This window comes from Lissotriton vulgaris, chromosome 9 (assembly GCF_964263255.1).
Source record: "Lissotriton vulgaris chromosome 9, aLisVul1.2, whole genome shotgun sequence".
Taxonomy (NCBI): Eukaryota; Metazoa; Chordata; class Amphibia; order Caudata; family Salamandridae; genus Lissotriton; species Lissotriton vulgaris.
Genome location: NC_141697.1, coordinates 267,214,138 through 267,237,758, shown reverse-complemented (window position 1 = coordinate 267,237,758; position 23,621 = coordinate 267,214,138). Strand labels below are relative to the sequence as shown.

Below are 23,621 nucleotides of genomic sequence, written 5' to 3'. Positions count from 1 at the left end.
TTGGAATTGGTGGTAAATGCGATTGTTTTGCAAACTCATTTGCGGTCGCAAAACAATCTTACACCCCCTGCAACTCACTATTAGGAAGTGACACCCTTGGCACGCCCCTTCCTAATAGCGACTTGCAAAATCTATTTTGCAAGTCGGGAGCAGGTTGCCAACTCACAAAATAGGTTTTGTACATGTCACAACCTTTTTTAGTGGTCGCAAACTGGCCGGTTTCCCGATTGTGACCACTAAAACCGGTCATATATTTAGCCCTAACTCTGCAGTGGGGATTAAATGTATGCAGTAGACGCAAGTTACATCTCCAGTAAGATAGCTCAAGGGGTGCATTTTTCGTTTGCAGAAAGGTGTGTGTAATCTGCAAGATACATGCTCTAATCAGAGTAAGTCAACACGTTGTTACTGTACCTACTACAAGATTTAGTCACGTAACTAAACCATAGATCTACTGCTGAGTTGCAGTTATCACGTTCCAGTGCAATAAAATGTCTGTACACACATACGTGTCTCTTTTAAAGCTGAAGAAGAGCTGTGAGAGGGGCGAACCGTTTGCCCAAGCATGTGGTAGCAGTCGGAGGGTTTCATTCGACATTTGAAAGTGTCTGTTCTATCCTGAGTGTGTCAGTACTTTTCATAGTATACACATGGTTGGCTGACTGACTGGGTAGTGTCTGAGTATGTGAGCGGTTATTTGTGTATTAGGTTGGTTATTTGAGTGTGGAACGCTTCCAGTGCTTAATTTGGGGACCAACACTTATACACTGAATAGTAGAATGTGATCATAGTTACCCACGTTTGAGAGTCTTAAACTGAATGAACACGCAAAAATACCTGTTTTGGCTAATGTTTTAATGCTTTTCTGATTTTACAAGGAGCTGATAAGTGTGTTAATAATTATCTGTGTGAAAGAGCAGTTAATTGGATTAGTAGGAGATGAAAGTACAAGCAGAAACATGGATACATTTAGGTAGAAAGCAGTCCATATATTTGATCAGAGAGATTAGATTCCTTTGCTTTTGATTACTTTGCATGGTCTGCTTCAAAGCACAAGACCAATGAGACAGTTCTCCATAGAGTTCAGCAGTGACAGTGTGTTGCACCCAGCAAAGAATTAATCTCTTCTGAGCAGAAGACCTTGTGGGCCTGGTCCGTGGTAAGGGGGCAGCAAGCCTGATAAGTAGTGAGGTGCCTGGCCCTACAGAGCTTCTGTAAAAGCGAATACTCTACTTTATATAATAGGTGTGGGTGGCTACCTGAGTATGTTCCCGGTTATTTTAATGCATACCTATCTGAGTGTACAGAATATATGTTAATACTTGGGTGTGAGTTAAAGCTTGGATGTTAGCACTGTCACCAAGTTTTGCTTATGAAGACGTGTGTGTGGGTGTGATCAATCACGCTTACCTGGTTTTCATCTTTCGTGAGTGTGCGAGTGGTCACCTTAATTGGCTTACTTTATAACCATATTGTGAAAATAAAAACAACGAGCATTGTATCATGCAATTCGTTCTGTTTTTCTACATTACATCAGAAACCTCAAATTTGAAAATATTTCCACATGTATTTTGAAAAAAATTGGGCTGCTTCTATATTTATTGACTCATACATTCAGGAAGCATGACAGACTCTACGGGCCCGATTCACAGAACTAACTTAAGACAAATCCTAACCTTACTACCATTTTGGTATTCACAGAAGGCACTTACTCATTTTGGTATTCACAGAAGGCACTTACTCATTTCGGTATTCATAGAAGTTAGGAATCCTAACATTAGGACTCCTAAATGCCTTCTGTGAATACCGAAAGTCTTAAAATTAGGATTTTTCTCAGTTTAGTAGTAGTAAAGTTAGGACTCCTAACTTTAGGTCTCCGAAATGCCTTCTGTGAATACCAAAAGTCTAAAAATTGGGATTTTACTCAGTTTAGTAGTAATAAAGTTAGGACTCCTAACTTTAGGTCTCCGAAATGCCTTCTGTGAATACCGAAAGTCTTAAAATTGGGATTTTTCCCAGTTTAGTAGTAGTAAAGTTAGGACTCCTAACTTTAGGACTCCTAAATGCCTTCTGTGAATTCCTAAAGTCGTACAGTTAGGATTTTCTCAGTTTAGGAGTAGTAAAGTTAGGAGTCTTAACTTTACTACTCCTAAACTAAGAAAAATCCTAATTTTAAGACTTTCGGTATTCACAGAAGGCATTTAGGAGTTCTAAAGTTAGGAGTCCTAACTTCTGTGAGTACCGAAATGAGTAAGTGCCTTCTGTGAATACCAAAATGGTAGTAAGTTTAGGATTTTGTCTTAAGTTAGTTCTGTGAATCAGACCCTACATGTGCACACAGAGGTATCCATAAAATTTAATATTAGGGAGTTGAGGCATTTGTGGCCAGGGACAACTGTGGGTTGGATGGAGTTCCTCCAAAAAAGAGTGTGGTGTTAGGCAAGGAAGCCTGCATCTATTCATATGACTTGCCATAAAATGATTACGGAAATGAGAGGGTTTTGCAGAATCGAAGACCTGCAGAGAATGAATGAACCAGCGTGAGCGGAAATGGGGCTGGGTGGGAAGTTTCAGAGTTTGAAGGTTTGAGTTGAAAGTTGGGTGGAGCCTAATTAAATGGATAGGGGCATGGAGCCGGGAACCTGTAGGGATATTGGAGGCAGTTTTTAGATGTGGAGATTTGTGTCGGGTAAAGTTATAGCTAGAAGTTATGGGGTGTTTAATGGTGGTGGTATTGGTTAGAATCATTATCAGTGTGGTGAGGTTGTTTTTAGTCTAAATACGTGAGCCAGGGTTTTTTTGTACGACGTGATATACATCTGTTTCATTACAGCAGCCTTCTCCACCTAGTGTGTTTTCTGGGCTGGCGCCGTCTCACTTGATGGACTTTGTCGGTGATTATGCATGTGGCTCGGGTGTAGGCAGGAGCTGAGGTGTATGCATGTCTATTGTAGGAGTGTGCACCTATCTGTGTGTGCATAGGCCTCACCAAGTGTAGGTCCTTACCTGAGTTTGTAAGAGCAAGTGCTTTGAGTGTCACAAACTCCTCCTTCTCCACTCTCAGCTTCTTGTATCTGCGCACCAGCTGCAGGATGGCCAGATAGAGCTCGAGCAGCCCGGTCAGGCGCGAATGTTTCTCATCCATGATGTAGTCCTCTGCATACACCAGCTCATCCTCATATGGCAGCGAACGGTAGACGATGCCCAGAATCAGGATTTCCATCCAGGCACTCTGCAGCAGGCTCATCTGGTCCCCCAAGGATAGATTAGAGAAGCCTGGAGAGATAAGACAAGGGGTCAGGGTGACAGGCAAAAGTGTCTTGGGAGAAAGAAGAGAACATCAGGAGACAGAAGAGAGCACAAGAGGACACAAAAGAGGTCACGGAGACAGGGGAGAGGATTGAGAGGGATTTGACAGGGGTCAGGTTGACAGCAAAAGTGTCTTGGGAGACAGGAGAGAGAATAAAGAGACGGAAGAGAGCACTTGAGGGCAGAAAAGCGGTCCAGGAGTCAGGAGAGAGGATTGAGAGTGATTTGACAGGGGGTCAGGTCGACAGGCAAAAGTGTCTTTGGAGACTGGAGAGAGCATCAGGAGACAAAAGAGAGCACAAGAGGACAGAAAAGAGGTCGAGGAGACAGGAGAGAGGATTAAAAGTGATTTGATAAAGTATCAGGAGACACCAAAGAGGAACAGGAGATAGAGATGTCAAGAGGGTAATTTGAAAAAAAGAAAGAGGATCAGAGAGATCCAGAGGGTCAGAGACAGGAGTGAGGTCTGGTAGCAGACAGGACGTCAGTGATGACAGAATGCAAGTCGACTGCATGACGAGAGGGTTTGAAGAGGATGGACAGAGATATGAAAGGAGACATAAAAAAGAGCCAGAAGACAAGACAGAGAGACAGCGAGCTCACAGGGGACAGAAGAGGTGTCCAAGTGGAAAAAGGAGGAATGAGAATATTAGGAGACAAACGATAAGGTGTGGGTACACTGGTGAGAAGGTCTTGGTGAAAAGCAAAGAAGAAGTCATACGCTACAGGACAGAGAAAAGAGTTAACCATTAATTAGTTTAGTGTATTGTCAGAAAGATCTGATATTTGTGCACTGCTGTGTGAAGACAATGGGCACTGTCTGGAGTTTGCAGACAGTGACTTTGCCACAAACGAGGTAAATGTGACATGCACAATATTATAGGTGCCACTGACTACATCACACTTATAATATGGCAAATGGGGCTGCCGCCAGGTTAAGAGGCAGACTGGGCTACATTTCCATGCCCTATTTAAGTTGGGAGAATAAAATTCTTATATTTAAGTCCCATATCCGACGTCTAGCAGTCGCAATTTGAAAGCCTATGTATTTAAAGTGGTTTGCAGCCCTTTGTAGGCTGGTCAGCTCCTTAAGATCTAAGGCAGTGGGGTTTAAACCCCCGATTTATTTTGCTCAGTCAAGTGGGGCTATAATATCCAAAGTGTAGGTACTTCAGTTGGATAAGCCGCAGCTTCATGGACACCGGTAGGGTACTAGGCACCATCTTTGCTTTTGCCCAATCTGAATCATCTAAACCACAAAACTCCTGTACTCATCTGTCCTGCAGTGTCTGTAGGGTATCATGATTATAGGCTACTAATGTGTAGTACAATGTAGAGATCCCTTACCCACCTAAGAGTAATGGAGCAACAGCTGAGTAAATGTCTTTAGTGGGCTGTTACCTAGGGCAAGTGGTGCTTTTAGGGAGGTGAATGTCTACCTCATCTCCCACATCGCACCTTCAATTGTGGTGAAAATAACCGGGTCAACATTGTAAACCCTAATGACATGCAGGGGGAAGTGTTTGTGAACAAGTATTGCCATGCCACAGGATGTATTTGTGTACCCAGAGTGGGTAAAGTGTCTGTCTACTGTGAAAAGACCACCAATGGTGAATACCTTAGAGATAGTAGAAAATAGCTCTGTATTAATGTTGTTATGGCCATTTACATTCCAGAGGAGTAAGCCAAAGGTTTTCTGAGCATTTGTTATTGTGTTCCATTCTGTGAAGTGTGGCCAAAGAAGCTGCCTGCATGTTACTGTACCTACCAAACCCAAAACCTAAGTAACCAACTAAAATACTATCCCAAACTCCTCCCCTCCCTATACTTCCTAAACTGAAGCATCTGTCACGCCTCCCCAACCTTTGGACCATTTGATAAGGCATAGTGGCCATGGGCTATGTGCTGAGCAATGTGTATTAACAAATGAGTATTGCCGACCCAGCATAAGTGGATGTTCAAGAGTAAGCCTCCTAGCTTATTACTACTACAGGCATCTACCCTTACATGATGCTCAAGACAAGACATCAGGTATTCGGAAAGCGTATCAGAGGATTAGTGCTTTCAAGGGCTTATATAACAGAAGACTGAGTTCAGGGCCATGGACCTCTCACTTCCGCTGTTGTCTCCAATCCTTGTACTATTGATGGTTGATCAGTTCTGAATGCTCTGGGGTTCCGATTTGAGTCCCAGTCTCGGAGCCCCCTGTCATTTCCCTCCTTCCCACGCCCGGAAGGACAGGAACACTCTCACTGTCTTTCCAGATCCAGTGAACGAGGGACTTGAGTCAGCTCCCACCGGGGCCTTCATATCTCCAGCCAGGCCCAGATCTCCACAGGTGTTTCAAAGAAATGCGTTTTGCCATTATGTATAATCTTCATTTTCCCCAAGAACAGAAGCATGCATGTTAAATGCCTGGATCCCTGCTTCTGCTTGACAGCCATGAAATATCTGCTGGACGTGTGTTGTGTAATCAGAGTTTATGCTGATTTGTGTAGAGTTAATGGCAACATCCGTTTTATGAGGGATTGTCATAGTATTGTATCTCTAGCTGTATAGTTTTAATAAATAGGAACGTTTAAGCTTCGGGGGGTACCTGGGAGAGGGCCTTGCTGACAGGGACTTGTGAGCTCTTTTAATTGTAAAGGAGGTTGACAGTGCCTCTGCCGAGACCCACATCCTCAGTTATGTGGTCATGAAGTGTGGTCTGGGTTGGATCCCTGGAAGTCCTCAGGTTTGCCAACAACTCAAAGGTTGTTTCTTCATGATCTGCCCTCTGTATCTTCAACTCTTCGATCAAGGCGGCCCACTGTGTCCTCCAGATGGGTTACATCTGTGGATAGCGTCTGCACCAAAGTCTCTGTTGTTGAGATTCTGGTTTATGTCTCAGTGGCACATTCCACTGTCTTTCTCAAGTCATGACACCGAAGTCCCACCCCAACTCTCACTCCACAGCTAGTAAGTTGGTTTGGGTATAACAAATCATTTAAAAAATGTGTTCTCAAGTATCTGTTTCTTGGGGGATTTATTGTACTTGTCTCTGACTCTCCACTGCTGACTTGGTAAATTTGTCAATCTTACTTTGTTGTAAGGTCGCCACCAGCTTGGTTTTCCCATTATATACAATATAGTTGGATCACACTTGCTGTAACAACTCCATATTGAGACAGAAAAGGCTGTGCAGTGAGTCCTTGGATGTGTTTGGGTCTGCAAAGAAGTTGGTTTGTGTCGAGTTTGTCCACAAGCAATTGGATGTCTCACTTTAACTGTTAGGGAAATTCTTAATGTCTTTTACACAGCAGCTCACTATGATGGCATGTTTTGGCGACCATTGCTGAATGCACCATTCAGCCTAGTGTCCGTGGCCAGGGGGACTGTCCCCCTCTCAATTTCAGTGTAACGATGGCACCAACTTCTTACAGGCCACCTGCCCCAGGCCTGGACAATCCCAGCCTCAGCAAGCCAGGCAGCTCTAAGTTCATCACACTCCCCACTCAAGCATCCCCCTGGGGCTTCAGCTCCACTGGCCGCCGACTCTCCTACCTCCCGCCGCAAGGTATACATTGTCAATCACACGGGTGCAGTTAAATCCTGGGCTGAACTGTTACGATTGAAGCAGGATGAAGACTGATTTGCATATGGCTGGGTCCAAACTGAGGTGACACTGTGCGAAGAATAACAATGAATTGGGATGGGACCTGAGTAATTACCAGTGGCTTAGATTAATTCAAGCATTCCATCTGTCACTTTTTTGTATACTGTTGTATGTCGCCCTATGTAGGATGGGTATGCCAGATGAGGGCTCAGGCACACTGTGTCACTGGAACCAAGCTGTACCCGGCTGATAAGCTCAGAACTAGGGTGAAGCCGGACCTGTGCTGCTTGTGTTCAGGTTCAGCGAGGACCTGGCTCAGCAGTTTGGGCTGGACTGTTCCAATTGGAGCAGGGGAAAGACTGATCTGCATATGGCTGGGTCCAAACAGAGGTGACATGGTGTGCACAAACATGATGGGTTGCAGCCCAAGTAATTACCAGTGACTGTCATTAGATCAAGTATTCCATTTATCACTTTTTTGTATACAGTAGTGTGTTGCAATAAGAGGGGTGGGTACGTCTAGATGTGGGTCCCGAACACAATGTTTCACTGAAACCAAGCTCTACCCAACTAAGTAAACACCAGTCCTGAGTTGCTTGTGTTCCAGTTTAGGGATGACCTGGCTTGATAGTTTGGGATGGACTGTCCCCATTGGAGCAGGATCAAGACTGATTTGCATATGGCTTGGTCCAAACTAGTGTGACATGGTGTGCAGAATAAAATCGATTGGGATGTAGCCCTAAGTAATTACCAGTGGCTGAGATAAATTCTAGCAATCCATCCTTCCCTTTTTTGTATACTGTAGTCTGTCACCCTAAGTGGAAGGGGTAGGTCCAAACGTGGATCCTGTGCACACTGTGTCACTGGAACCAAGCTGTACTCAGTTGATGAGTCCATAATTAGGGCAGAACCAGTTCTGGGTTGCTTGTGTTCTGGTTCAGGGAGAATCTGGCTTGGCAGTTCGGGTTGGACTGTTCCAATTAGAGCAGGGTCAAGACTGATTTGCATATGGCTGGGCCCAAACTGAGGTGACATGGATTGAAGAATAATGATGGATTGGGATGCGGTCTGAGTAATTACCAGTGGCTGAGATTAATTCAAGCATTCCATCCATAGCTTTTTTGTATACGGCAGTGAGTCAACTCCTCAATCAATCCTGGTGGGCCACTGGCAGTCTTCAGCCTGTTGGAGCAGGTCACGCCTAGGTCACCTCCCCTAGGTGAATAGGAAGGTGGGTTCCATTCAAGACTCCTCATGTGGCTCTGGGGCCCAGTAAGGCTGATCAATGACTCTCCTACCATCTTTTAATCACAATTTGGCTGCCGTCGGATGCCAGCAGATCTCTTCTGCCGCACATAGCCTCAGTGCTTCATTTGAGTTGGTGGTTGCCGGTGGGGGGCACTCATTATTTGGGGATCTGCACTCATTTTCTCTCTTCAGACATTTCCAAAGAGGAAGAGAGAAAAAACACACAAAGCAGAGAGAGACAGGGACAGAAAAATCATCACAAAAGAAGGAAGCAGAGTGAGATAAAGGGGCATGGAGTGCCCAGCAGTGATTAAAAACGCCTTGGCGGACTGAAGGTTATGCGGCCTTGATATTTGGCATGCTGATATTTAATAGTGCCGGGCATGGGAGCTTGAACAGAACTGTGGGCTCCGGCACTTGTTCTATTACAAATTAAGCACTGCATAACCTATCTTTTCCAGTGTCGGTCCTATCTCCAGCACTGCTTCATTGCGGAGTCCATCTTTATCACACTCCAACACTTCTAGAGGGAGAAGTTAGAGCTCCATGTCCAGTCCTGTTGCGGGGCACCGAAGGTGAGCCCAGGTAGTGCAGGTCGGCGGCCCATTTGTGATGTGCCCCCAGAGCTCCTTGCTAGACTGGGAGCTTGCACCATCTCATGGCAGCACCAGATCATGCGGGTATCGATTTGAAAGGTGGGTCCGCTTCAATGCTTAATTCATAATATAATGAGTGCCAGTGTCCAAAGCACTGCTCAAGAGACAGTGGCTATTAAATGTCCCCTGGGACAATATCAAGACTTCGCAATCCTGAATCCACCTCAGGCCTCTTTAATCCACTGCCAGACACTCCTTCCTGCCCCTTTATGTCACTCTTTCAGGCTCCTGCTTTCACCCTTGTTGACAGATTTTCCATCTTCCTTTCCCGTTTGTGTGTTTTCCCCTCTGGCTCTCTGGGAATGTTATGTTATGTTATGTTATCCGAGCTTATATAGCTCTCGGCTGCCCCAGCAAATGGACGTCCCGGCGCTTCCAACAACAGAGAACGCACCTGACTACTACAGCGGGAAAGCTCCAATATCAAACAGAGGCGATAAAGCTATTGTAATGGAAAGAGATAGGTTTTGATAGCTTTTCTAAAATCCAACAGACCCTCCAAACCACGTATCTGAACCGGCAAGGAGGTCCATAGTTTGGCCGCCAAGCAACGGAAGGAACATCCTCCTGCTCGACAGTGCTTCACACGGGGAACAATGACCAAATGATGCCCTAAAGAACGCAATACGCGAGGTGGTACATATGGGGTCAGCAAATTACAAAGCAGATTAGGCGTAGTGAGCTTTAGTATCTTAAAAGAAAGACATAGGGCCAGATGTAGGAGCCCTAATACCGGTCGGTAACGGCCGAATTCGGCCGTTACCGACCGGTATTAGGGTTTTCTGATGTAGGTGGCCTATATTTTACCGATTCTGTAAATTTACCGAATCGGTAAATTTACAGAATCGGTAAAATACCGAATCGGTATATTTACCGATTTGGTAAATCCATATGTAGGTGACACTCCTAAGAGTGCCACAGGCCCTTAAGAGTCGGTATTTTACCACCCTATCCTATTGGGTGGTAAAATACCGAATTCAGGTGTGCATGCACATCTGTGCATGCACACCTGTGCAATGTGACACACAGACATGCCCTTAGGGCATGTATGTGTGCCACATTGCACACAAGCCTGTACTTGGGGTGCTAGAGGGTGTCAAAGTGACACCCCCTGCACCCTTGCAGGATTCGGTATTTACCGATTCGGTAAATACCGAATCGGTATTTCCCATTGATTTCTATGGGCTTCAAGGCCCATAGGAATCAATGGGCAATACCGATTCGGTATTTACCGAATCGGTAAATACCGAATGTTAACGATTCGGTAATTCAAAATTCAAAATTTGCTACATCTCCCTCCTTCTAATTTACCGATTCATAAATACTGAATTGGTAAAATTCGGTATTTATGAGTCGGTAAATTAGAGTTACCTACATCTAGCCTATAAAGTCTTACAATGGATTCGCTCCGCCATGGGAAGTCGATGAAGTTTCTGGATGGTGTCAGCAATGGGACAGAACCAAGGGAGCCCCAACAAGGCTCTGGCAGCCGCCTTTTGGATACGTTGCACCCGGATAATCTCAGCTTGATTAGCCCCCAATAACAGGGAACTAGCATAGTCCAGTCCAGATAAAATAGTCGACTGGACAATCAGCTGACTTGTTGAGGGTTCAAAAAACTTCAAAAGAGGTTTAAGACCTCGCAAGAGGCTGAAGCACGTACCAGCAACTTTTTTGGTATGATAAGGAAAAAGAAGGACAGGTGAGCCCCATCGACCCCAAAAAGGAGTGCAGGTGGGCCCCATTGGCAACCACCGGCTCCAGTTAAGCATTAGTCCTCGTACCTATTGCCTTTGTATAGCGGGAGCAAGTTCAATACGCCGGGTTGGACGGACTGTGCAGGATTAAAGATTGCTTGACCGAGCCCTTCTTAGACACATTCGTCATCTTGTGCATCCGACACACCTCTTGTAGCCCTTACTTATGTACCTAAATTCAAGACACATTGCTGTCACAGGGTCCATGTTGATAGCCAGCCAGACCCCACTGAGGATGCCAGGAAATTTCTTATTTACTAAGCAGTGGTGTAATGACATAAAAACCTTCTATCTGTTATAATCAAGAATGACGCATTTGTGACATTCTATTTATTGCAAGTGATAACACGTGTAGCCAGCTCTAGACGCCCTACCCCACACCACCCTGCAAGGGTGAGCTGTGGCTGTTCAGAATCGCTGCCCTCTGAAAGTCTGGTGTTTGGCGACCTTAGTCTGTGGTCTGTGTTCGAGTCCCGTGCCGTGTTCCTTTTCACATTTACCTGTGCTCGTGGGCAGTGCCGCCTCACTTCCAAAAGATCCCCCCTGAGTTCAGGGCTCTGTTTGGAAAGTCTCTCTCTTCTGCCAGCCAGGCTACAATTAACAATGGGAATGATTGAAGTATCGAGCGGGCCTGTGGGTGCTCTTACCTTCGGCGATCTCATCTTGCGGGACAGAAGGGGGGGGTGTCTTTATGTTTATCAGGACAGTGTGCCTCTCTGCCAAGCCGTGCAGGGCAATGACATCCAATTCCGCTTATCGGGCCAATGAATAGGAGCGTGGCCCCGGGATACATTAATTAGCAGATAGCAATCAGCCATCACACTGAGGGCTGCAGGGAGAGGCACCAGGGAGGGGTGGAGGGTGTGTGCTGGGGGTGGGGGGAGTGATAATCAATAAACCGAATAGGAGAGCAGACTAGAAGTGCCAGAGGGGACAAGGCAATTGCTGTGAAGTGAGGCGACCACAAGGGAATCACATTTTTAAAAAGAATAAATAGAGTATTCACTGCTAAACTCCAGTGGCTGAGGCCTGTCACGAATACTGTTGTATTATTAGAGAATAGAATCTTGTCTGCAACACTACCTCGAAGCCACGAGTGCTGCTAATCTGAAGCACAACGGCACAGAAGAGACATATGACCCATCACTGCTATATTACAGCACGGAAAGACAGAAGCACCGCCATTGATGTATTACAGAACCCCCACCACTGTTACAGCACCGACAGATGACCCGCCACTGCTACAGCACAGACAGACGACCCTTCCACTGCTATATCACAGAACAGCGAGACAGATGAACGACCACTGCTACAGCATACAGAAGACCCGCCACTGCTACAGCACATACAGAAGACCCACCACTGCTGCAGCACAGATGACCCACCATTGCTGTATCAATCAATCAATCAATCAGAGTACTTGTAAAGCGCGCTACTTACCCGTGAGGGTCTTAAGGCGCTGAGGGGAATACCAGCTTCGAAGAATACCCGGATCCATTTGCTTAGGTCAGGCCTCCGAGCCTACTGGATCCGCTTATGGACCAGGGCTCTCAGAATATCTGGGTCTCCTTGCAGCTCCTCAGCATGCCTGTGTTTTCTTTGCATGAGCCAGGCCTCCAAGCAGTAACTGAGCTTCCTTTTCTGGCCAAGCCAAGAATAGGTCTTTTCTACGGCTTGTTATTTCAACCAGAGCGACAACTCCTGGGCACTCTTAAAACACAATGTGATGCTCAGGAAATGCAAGCAAGGGCAGCTCCGTCTGAGCAGCATGTGGTGCTCTTCCAAATACTCCTACAACTTGAGCTATCAGCGGTAGTGTCCCGCCAAGTCCCGTTTTTGTAAAATATATCCGGAGTATCCGATAAATAGTTCGTTTTTGTAGAGTTGATCAATCTTATTTTCTATTGCTGGATGAGGTCAAACCAGCTGTAAAGGAACAGAGGTCTGTCCTGTTAGGTAGCTAGGCACAGCATTGGTGGAGCTCTGTCTTACTAGTACGCTTATCTCAGCGCATATTGTTAACCAGTTGCTTTGCTAGACTAAAAGAAAGCTGTGTCTCCCCTCCCTACCTTTTTTCGGCAAACATCCGAGTAGAAAGTCTCAAAGATTATCAGAAACCAGTGGACACGACTAATCATTGGGGAGAGGAGTTGGCCTAAAGGCTAAGGGGGTTGACCGCAAATCTGTGGAACCTGGTTCGAGCCTTGGCAAGGGCGCACACCATTCTGTGATTCTGAAAAAATCACTTAATCTCCCCGTGTCTAACAAAAATGAATGTGTCCTTGTGTAACGCAACTGGTGCTCGTGTAAAGCGCTCTGATACCCGATACCTTCGAGTCAGGTTCGCGCTATATAAAATTTCGAGCTGAAAGCAGGATCAGCACCATGAACAGAGGATCAGGTCAAAATGAACCCCATGGAAAGAGTGCACGAACCAGCATCAGCACCATGATGAGAGACCACTAGTCAGAAACAGAACAAAGAGCACAGATCAGAGTCATGGACAGAGGAAATCAATTAAAATCTTCACTATGAACAAAGAGCACATATCACCATCAATGCCAATGCCAACAGAATCAGCACCATGGAGAGAGCACTGGTCAGAATCAGTACCATAGTGAGAGAGCACAGTTCCTCATTAGCAGCATGGACAAAGCACACAAATCAGATTCAGCATCATGGACAGATATCACAGCTCATTTTCAGCGCCATGAAGAGAGGACACAGTGAGAATATGCACCGTGCACACAGAGCACAGATCAGCACCATGGGCAGTGGATACGGGTCAGATTTAGTACCACAGACAGCATGGATCAGCACCATGGACAGAGGGCACCAGTTAGACTCAGCGCCATGGACAGAAGGCATTGAGCGTATTCAGCACCATGGGCAGAGGGCACAATGGGGAGAAGGCATCAGTCAGAATCAGCTCCATGGACTGAAAGTCTATATCAACATCATGAACAGAGGACATCAGTCAGACTCCACACCATGGACAGAGAGCATGGATCAACACCAGGGACAAAGAATACTAGTAAGAATCAGCAGCATGACAAGAGATCAATCAATCATGGTTTGTAAAGCTTGGCTACTCACCTGTGAGGGTCTAAAGGCGCTGGCGGTAACAAGGGTGCTGTATAGATCAGACTTAAGGTCTTTCGAAGAAGGCGGAGTGTGTTGAAGCAGACCGTTCATAGCCAATCATAGCCCATTGTGAGCAAGGAGTCCAGTACGATGCTGAGGTTTCGTACATGGTGCCAGGGTGTTAGGGGACTTCCTAGAGCTGAGGGCCACCAGGAATCGTTCCAAGTGGAGGGGGAGGCTCTCAGGATGAGGACGTCTTTCTTGTCAGAGTTGAGCATTAGGCAGCTGCCCTTCATCCAGGTGGCGATGGCTTTGATTCCTTCATGGAAGTTGTTCCTGGTGACAGTGGGCTCTGGTGAGGATCAGCTGGGTGTCGTCGGCGTAGGAGACGATGTTGAGCCCATGGTTCCTGACAATGGCTGCGATTGGGGCCATGTAGATGTTGAATTGGTTAGGGCTGAGGGAGGATCCCTGGGGTACTCCACAGCTGATCTTTGTCAGTTTTGAGAGGTACGGATCTAGCTGAGGGCCTTATCTCAGATACCAGTGTTGTGGATTCTTGTGGCTGGGGTGTGCTGGGAGACGGTGTCGAAGGCTGCCAAGAGGTCCAATAGGACGAGGGCCGCGGTTTCGCCCTGGTCAAGGAGGGAGTGAAAGTTGTCGGTGGCGGTAAGGAGAGCAGTCTTGGTGCTATGATTGCTTCAAAATCTGGATTGGGAGATGTCCTGGACGTGGTTGGTTTAGATAAAGTTGGCGAGCTTGGCGTTGATGGCTTTTTCAATTACTTTGGCTGGGAAGGAGAGCCTAGAGCAGGGAAATTAGTCTGAAGTTCTTGAGGTCTTTCGGGTCCACAGAGGGTTTCTGCAAGAGGGGGTTGATCTCGGCGTGTTTCCAGTCATCAGGGAAGGTGGTGGTCTTGAGGAAGCAGTTAATGGTTTGGCATAGCTCAGGTGCGATGGCGGCTCTGTGGAAGATGCAGTGTGGGCAGAGGTCCGGAGGTGCTCTGGCATGGATGCTTTTCATGGTCTTTATGGTGTCGTCCATGGTGACTGAGGACCAGCTGTGCAGCGTCGGTCGGGGGGTCGGCATCGGTTGTGGTGGTTGCTGGTGCGGTGGAGTGGTCCTGGGTGTTGAAATTATCATAGATAGTCTTGATCTTGTGGTAGAAGAAAGTGCTGAGTCTATTGCAGAGGTCTTGGAAGGGTGGATGTCTGTGGCCTCGCTATTGGATTTGGCACACTCCTTGATGATGCTGAAGAGTTATTTGCTAATGTGTGCATTGTTGGTGATTCTGTCTTGGGGGGCCTTCTTCCTTGTGGTTTTGATGAGGTGATGGTGTGTGGTGCTGGCTGCTTTGAAGAAGGAGTGGGCTTTTGTTGTTCCTCCATGTGTTCTCGAGCCATCTACAGGTGTGTCTGGACTCTTGAATCACGGGGGTGAACCAGCTTGCTTTTTTGACGTGTTATTTGCCAGTGGCTTTCTTGAGGGGGCAAGGGTGTCAGCGCAGTTTGCGATCAAACACACGCATTAATGAGGAAGGATGTGGAAGAGCAAACAAAGCTGGCAACCAGAGCAGAAATGACACAATCTTTAAAGAGCCTAGATTCCACCTACTCCTACAAGGTGGTGGAAGTCAAACGTTTGAGCTGGAGTTCTCTCTACAAGCCCCTCTAGTGCTCTCGAAAGCATATGAGCACCAACTGAGCTCATACTAGTTGGATCATAACTCAGACCCATACCAGACTGGCATCATGCACGTGTGATGATGAGTGATGGAGTGCTTGGTAGGTTGTTGCCCTGTAAGCACCAAAGTGAATTGGCGTGTCTTGTTTTGGCCTTTTTTATCTTTCCCCTTCATGTGACCCCAGTACTTTTCTTCGATCCCATGACCCTTGCTTTTTCTTGATTTGATACAGAGGCATCCTCCAGACTTTCTAGTATTTCTACACATATAACTTCCGCTTTCATTATTAGTTATGAATGACTGTTCAGTGTAAAAAAGGAGGCAGTGTGGTAACTTAACCTACTTTAATAGTTTTGACTACGATAGCAGCATGGCACAGATTTGGTAGTTCTCAATTAGTTGTGAGACCTCTTCAAAATAGCTGTACCTTACTACACAAATGCAATTCATTGCATCCTATTTTTGGTTAAATTAATTTTGTTAAATGAATATATTTGCAAAATGCCATGGCATGATAAATCTATGCAGATGCATATCATAGCCCATTTGAGGCTTCATCTCTTGAGAGAAATTGCCCCTCCCTACATTCAAGAATCATAATGAATAGATTAAAACACTCCACACATCTGTATGTGTGTGTATATATATATATACACACACACACACATACGTGTGTGTGTGTGTGTATATATATATATATATATATACACACACACATACATGTGTGTGTATATATGTATATATACACATGTGTGTGTGTATATATATATATATATATATATATATATATATATATATATATATATATATATATATATATATATATATATATATATATTACTACAGTCCAGCGGTTACATTTCAAAATATTATTGTCACAATACCAACATGAAAGATAATATTATTTACTGCCTCACATACTCCAGGACCACTCGTCTAATTGTCAGGAGACCTCTTTCATATGATTTTACCTTAGCACACGAATGTACTTTCTTGCATTCTGGTGTTGGGTAAATATAATTTGCACATGAAAATATGACTTCCACAATATATGAGATGGGCAAATTGAAACATAACACACACCACCACTGGGGGAATGTAGGGGCATTAAGATGTACTTGAGGATTCACCTTTCGAGTGTCACAGCTCCTCCTGATCTCCAATAATAGTAGCAGGTGGGACTTTACACTCCAAAGGTTTGCATATATTAATATTCATATTTTGGGGGTTTCACAATAACTTTAGTGAAGTTCAACGAATCTGTACAAAACTTTCCAATTGAAAAATGCACTCAATTTCAGTTTGGCGTGGCACATTTCACGCCGATACGTTACGTGGGAGCCTAAATAAAAAGAGGGGTTCAAAACAGTGACAGTTCCCATATTTAATACTCCCAAAAAATGTTTCCCTCATGATGCAAAAAAAACCAGCATAACAGAATTGCCCAAAGCTGGCATGAAAGTAGAATTTTACCTTTGCTTAGTTTGGTGTAAATCACTGCAGTAACTTCTGTGAAATTGACATAAAAAATGTGATGGGTTTGCAAGGGTTAAAAGGTGAAGCTATCTGGGCCGTTACCCAGCAGAGGTATGCAAGCTCAGATCTTGTTCTTGTGTTGTCCTTTTCAGGTCCATGAACCTAAAGCCTGATTCGCAGACCACATGCCCTCCAAATGACTAAATTTAGGCTGTTAGTACAGGACTCGGGCATTCAGTCAACATGTCCTGAAAAAATGTAAAAGAAATAAGGGGACAAGGGTAGCATCCCCTGCTTCCGGAGGTGAAAGAATGATAAATGACAAATATTAAACTTGGTTTTGCTGCAAGAATCCCAGATCCCAGAATGGCCTCTGTGCTCCGAAAACCCTGGTTGATAGACCTCAAACCCATGACAAGAGTATTGGACCCATGATGAACCTTCTGTAGTGGTCTGGGGACAAGGTCTTTTATGATCCTACCTCATTACCAGAAAGTCTCACAATGAAGCCACTGTTCTCTCACAAATCACAATACAGTAACATCTGACAATAAAGCGAGAAGTACAAGAATTTGCAATCGGCAATCAAGAACTACAGTCTGAAAACAGGAAGGTAAGGGTTACAACACCCAGAATGTAAGCCACAGTGTAGGATTCCACAGTTGTAGATGAATTCAGAAAGAGAATTCCGCTGTAACAGCATCCTTGCCATTGAGCAGCCCGCTCGTAATTCACTGTTTAATGCTTCGCTCGTTTCACTTGTGCGCCTGTTTTTCATGTGGCACTCACCAGCTTCCTTTTGAAATGCCTCCTCTGTCTACAGCTCTTTACATTTCCTGTGGACCTCCCACCTGCAGGGGCTGTGTGGAACCCTGCCGCACTGTTGGCGACACTCTTTATCTACCTGTAGTCTCGATGAGTGAATGAATGAATACTTGTGAGCACAGGTTCGCAAAAAGGCATTTTGGTGATGGAACCGTGTTCCCCAATTGCTGCAGAAAACAACACCATAAAGAAGAGCGTTAAGGGCTTCCCTAAATATATGGTGACATCTATGAGCAAATGCCAAATGGTAAAATGTTCCAGAGTACGGATGCCAAAACAGAGATAGCTCTACCTTGAGGGCGAGTTCCTCTGTATTGGTGGATATCAAGGCACTTCCTGACCATAGAAGACAGGCAGAGGAATATGGAAGAAGTCTTCTGCAGACTTTCTTGGATCCTAGACCACAAATTGCGTGAAGGACAAGGTTAGAAGATCTTAAACTGAAAGATCCAACCCACCAACAACCAATGTAGCCTTAGACACACAGCTGATACATGTTTATGTTTGTGCTGCTTACAAGCTAAGCAGACTACAGTGGTTTGAATAACCTGCAGATACTGAATGATTGTCTTTGGTAAGCCCAGGTAGCAACTACGGGGTAATCTAAATTTGATAGAATTTCTGCTCCAACCAAAGGCCTGCACAAGAGGGGTGGAAATAATGGAAGGGTTTTCATCAACAGCCTCGTCTGGTAAAACACGCTGAAACGACAGCATTGACCTGGCCCCTCAGATTCACTTCCTTTTTTTTGACTTGTTGTGGTAATGTCCCCATGGGTTTCAGACACACAGTGGGGGTCCACAAACTACATTGGACCAGGATCAGAACCTCATTTTGCTAACGTTGAGCTTCAGCAGGTTGTCAATCATCGTGCTTTGGATCACCAGAAAGCAAGCATGAAGTGAGCCTTGAAGCTATGATGGGGTTTGTCAAAGTGCAGGATCCGTTGAGGATCGAGACCAAATCAAAAGATCTCATGATGGGTTAAAAGTGGCTTCATTAATTTGTAGAACAAAATAAGACACAATATTATCAGCACCATGGAGAGAAGGCATACATCAGAATTTGTGCCATGGACAGAGGCCGTGGATCGGAATTAGCGCCAAAGGAAGAGGGTGGCATCATTGACAGAGGGCACAGCAAGGTCAGCGACACTAACAGCGCACTCAGATCATGTCAGCCCCCAGACAGTATGCACAAGTCAGATTAGGTTCAGCACCATGGACAGAAGGCACAAGGCAGTGATTTCACTCTACCAATCGAGGGTACAGATCAAAGCAAGAGCGACAGTGCCATACACAGAGAAGACAGGACAGAGCAGGAGGGTCGGCACAGGTCAGAACAGAATCGGAAACACCGTAGACAAATAGGGCAGGTCAGAACAGGATCAGAAGAGCCGTGGACAGAGGGCGGAGGTCGGAGCAGATCCAGCACCAGGACAGCAGCCAAGGGGGAGAGCAGGATGAGCACAAAGGTCAATGGCTGAGGGTCAGCGCGAGACCAGCATCGCGGGGAAGGAGCACAGGTTAAAGCAGGCGCGCAGCAGGCTCTGAAGTTGCATTGCCCTTGGACAAAGGGGCAGGGACATTGGGCAGTAGATCTGGGGGAAATGTCAGAGCCAGGGCAGCAGCAGCGACGGAGGGACCGACTGAGATTAATACAGTGAACATAAGGCAACCATGGGAGCAGGAACAGTACAGAGGACGGAGGGCGCGGATCTGAGGCCACGTGTCAGCGGCAAGTCAGCACCATGGACAGCGGACAGCGCTCTGAGGGCAAAAGTGAACGCTGGATCAGTACAAATAACGGGGTGCTGGGTGGAGTGGGATCCTCACCATGGACAGAGCACACCGATCGGAGCACGATCTGCACCATTGGCAGAGGGCACAGGTGGGAACAGGGTCTGCACCATGGACTGAGGGCACGGAATGTGCATCATTGAAAGAGGGCACCAATCGGAGCACAATCTGCACCAGGGACTAAGGGCACTGGCTAGAGTTGGACCTGCACCCTGAACAGAGGGTACCGGTCTGAACGCCATGGACTGAGGGCCCTGCTTAGAGTAGGATGTACACCGCAGACAGAGGGCGTTGATCATAGCACGATCTGCACTATGGACTGAGGGCAATGGATACAGAAGGATGTGTACCATGGCCAGAGGACACCGATGAGATCGAGATCTGCACCGTGGACTGATGGCCCTGGATGGAGTAGCATAACAGAGCACGGAGTGGAGTCGGAACTGCACTCTCAGATAACTTTACTGTAGGAACTTTCGGTTGCTTAATCAAATCTCTGGACAACTGGCACGCCAAAAAGACGAATTTTGCAAACCTTTCATTTAGTCAAGTCAAGTCAAGTCAAAAGATTTGTATAGCGCGCTACATACCCGGAGGGTCTCAAGGCACTTGAAGAAGGGTGGGGAATTACTTGTCAAATATCCAAGTTTTAAGTTGCTTTCTGAATGCTAGGTGGTTCTGAGTGAGACGAAGGTGAGTGGGGAGTGAGTTCCAGGTTTTAGCTGCGAGGTAGGAGAAGGATCTACCTCCCATGGTGGTTTTGTTGATGCGAGGTACGGTAGCAAGGGCTTGGTTGGAGGATCGTAGCTGGCGGGAGGGGGTGTAGAAGGAAAGTCGTGTGTTGAGGCATTCGGGTCCAAGTTCGTAAAGTGCTTTGTGAGCGTGGGTTAGGAGGCGGAAAGTAATCCTCTTATTGACGGGGAGCCAGTGGAGGTTTTTCAGGTGACTAGAGATGTGGTCTTTACATGGGATGTCTAGTATGAGTCTGGCTGATACGTTCTGGATGCGTTGGAGTTTTTTCTGGAGTTTTGCGGTGATACCGGCGTATAGGGTGTTTCCGTAGTCCAGGCGGCTTGTAACCAGTGCATGGGTGACCGTTTTTCTGGTTTCGGTGGGGATCCAGCGAAATGTTTTTTTGAGCATGCGAAGAATGTTGAAGCAAGATGATGAAACGGCGTTGACTTGTCTGTTCATAGAGAGTGAGGAGTCCAGGATGACGCCCAGGTTCCGTGCGTGGTCCGTCGGGATGGGTGCTTTTCCAAGGGCCTCTGGCCACCAAGAGTCATCCCAGGCGGAGGGGGATGTGCCTAAGATAAGGACTTCTGTTTTGTCTGAGTTCAGTTTCAGACGGCTGTGCTTCATCCACTCGGCTACTTCTTTCATTCCTTCATGTAGGTTGGTTTTGGCGGTGTTAGGGTCTTTGGTGAGTGAGAGGATCAGTTGAGTGTCGTCGGCGTAGGAGATGATGTTGAGGTTGTGTTGGCGTGCGATGGCCGCGAGGGGGCTCATGTATACGTTGAAGAGGGTGGGGCTGAGTGAGGATCCTTGTGGTACGCCGCAGATGACTTCAGTGGCCTCTGACTTGAATGGTGGGAGGCGGACTCTCTGGGTTCTTCCGGTGAGGAACGAGGTGATCCATTCCAGTGCTTTTCCTTGGATTCCGATGTTTCTGAGGCGCTGTAGAAGGGTGCTATGGCAGACTGTGTCAAAGGCTGCGGAGAGGTCGAGGAGGATGAGGGTGACTGTGTCTCCATTGTCCAGTAGAGTTCGAATGTCGTCTGTTGCTGCGATGAGGGCGGTCTCCGTGCTGTGTTTGGCTCGGAAGCCGGACTGTGAGGGGTCGAGGGATTTGTTGGTTTCGAGGAAGGAGGCGAGCTGGTTGTTGACGGCTTTCTCGATGACTTTGGCCGGGAATGGAAGGAGCGAGATGGGGCGGTAGTTTTTGAGTTCGGTGGGGTCCGCTGTGGGTTTTTTCAGAAGGGCGCTAAGTTCTGCGTGTTTCCAGCTTTCCGGGAAGGTGGCGGAGTTGAGGGAGCAGTTGATGACGTCTCGGAGGTGAGGTGCTATGATGGAGTCTGCTTTGTTGAAGATGTGGTGAGGGCAAGGGTCTGTGGGGGATCCTGAGTGGATGGAGTTCATCAGGTGGATGGTGTCCTCAGTGGAGATTGGGTTCCAGTCATTAAGGATGTTCAAGGGGGGTGAAGGTCCTGCCGAAGGTTGGGAGGGTTGGTCTCCGGGTCGGTTGTCGAAGCTGTTGTGGATGTCTGCGATTTTGTTGTGGAAGAACGAAGCTAGGGAGTCGCAGAGGGCTTGAGAGGGGGTGATGTCGTTGGAGTTGGCTGAGGGGTTGGTAAATTCTTTGACGATGTTGAATAATTCCTTGCTGTTGTGGGCGTTGTTATCTAGTCGGTCTCTGAATGCGGCTTTCTTGGCAGATCGGATTAGTTGGTGGTGTATGCGGGTGGCCTTTTTGAAGGCGTCCCTGGTGCTGGTGTTTGTTTCTTTTTTCCAGGCCTTCTCGAGGGAGCGACAGAGTTTCTTCGATTTCTTAAGATTATCGTTGAACCAGGAGGCGTTTTTGCTGCCTAGTTTGATTTGACGTTTTTTCAGCGGTGCTAGGATGTCGGCGCTGTTGGATAGCCATTGGGTGAGGTTAATGGCTGCTTGGTCGGGGTTTGAGGAGTGGGCAGGGGGGTTTTGAAGAAGCGATGAGGAGATCTGGTCGATGGTGATTTTGTTCAAGTTTCTTCGCAGAGTAGGTTGAGGATGGTTGTGAGTTGTGGTCTTATTGTAGATAAAGTGTACGCCACTGTGGTCCGTCCAATGGAGAGTTGTGGTGTGACTGAAGGAAACATGTTTGCCGGAGGTGAAGATAGGGTCGAGTGTGTGACCTGCGATGTGGGTGGGCGTAGTGACAAGTTGTTTGAGTCCGAGGTTGGCGAGATTGTCCAGAAGGGAGGTGGCGTTGCTGTCATTGCTCTTTTCGAGGTGAAAGTTGAGGTCTCCCAGTAGAATGTAGTCTTCGGAGGGGAGGGCGTGTGGGGTGATGAAGTCAGTGATGTCTTCACTGAATTGTGCACGGTGTCCTGGTGGCCTGTAGAGGAGGGTGCCTCTGAGTGTGGTCTTGGGGTCGGTGTGGATCTGGAAGTGAAGGTGTTCGGCGCTGGCAAGGTTGACGTCTGAGCTGGTTGAGATGCGGATGGAGTTCTTATGGACGATAGCGATGCCTCCTCCTGTTTGGTCGGTGCGGTCCTTACGGATGATCTTGTATCCTTCCGGGATGGCAATGGTGATGTCTGGGGCTGATGAGGTGTTCATCCATGTTTCTGTTAGGAAGGTGACGTCGGGAGAGATGGTGTCTAGTAGGTTCCAGAGGTCGATGGCGTGTCTGTGGACTGAGCGGGTGTTGAGCAGGATGCATTTTAGGTGGTTGGAGTCAGATATCAGTTGTGTGTTTGTGGATGAGGAGTTTTTCTTGGAGCCGTCGAACTTGCAGGAGTAGCATGTGAAGGGTCCATGGGTGTGTCCAGGAGCGGCTTGGGCGCAGTTGGAGAGTCGGCCGGGGTTAAGGGCTAGGAGGGAGGAGGCGTCGTATGTAATGCGGGAGGGGTGGGTGGTACGAGGGCCAGGGGGTTTGGCACTGGGCGCGGGCCAGGCGCGGACGGGCGTAGACGGGCTTACCTTTGGCGCACCTTCGGCGCGGCCGCAGTGCGTGGACGCTGCGCGTTGGGACATCAGCCTTAAATGGAGAGTGGAGGGGGCGGAGCGTGAGCGGGTCAGCTGGGAGGCGGGAGCGAGGTGGAGGAAGGGCCAGGGGTTCCGGACAAAATGGCAGCAACAACAACAAACTCAGGAGCAGTGGTAGCGTGGGCGCTTGATAATGTGCAAATCACGTTAGCATGCACAGCAAAGAGGTGCGCGCTAGCGCTGCTAAAAAACAATATTAATTCAAGCTCTACAATATGGCTAAGGGCTGTGCAGTCAAGCGCTGCGTTAGGGGAGAGTAATCTGCAGTAGGCGCTACAATAGAAATTATAAAACAGAGTCAGGCGCTACAATACCGGTCTGCAGTCAAGCGCTACGTTGCTAATGCCACAAGTGGAGACAGGCGCTGCAATACAGATCTCAGCAGAGGAGGAGGCAGGGGGAGCGACCACTCGTGTCCAGGGCAGGAGGGTCACAGCTGTA

General features: G+C 47.1%; 1 protein-coding gene across 2 annotated transcripts in view; it reads right to left on the bottom strand.

The window, feature by feature from the left end:
• Nucleotides 1-23,621, bottom strand: part of ESRRB (estrogen related receptor beta) — a 240,361-nt gene that overhangs the window by 44,541 nt on the left and 172,199 nt on the right. For both annotated transcript variants that reach the window (XM_086936617.1, XM_086936618.1), the window contains exon 6: nucleotides 3,007-3,276. In XM_086936617.1, the coding sequence (XP_086792743.1) occupies nucleotides 3,007-3,276 (270 nt within the window). The remainder of the gene's footprint in view (nucleotides 1-3,006; nucleotides 3,277-23,621) is intronic.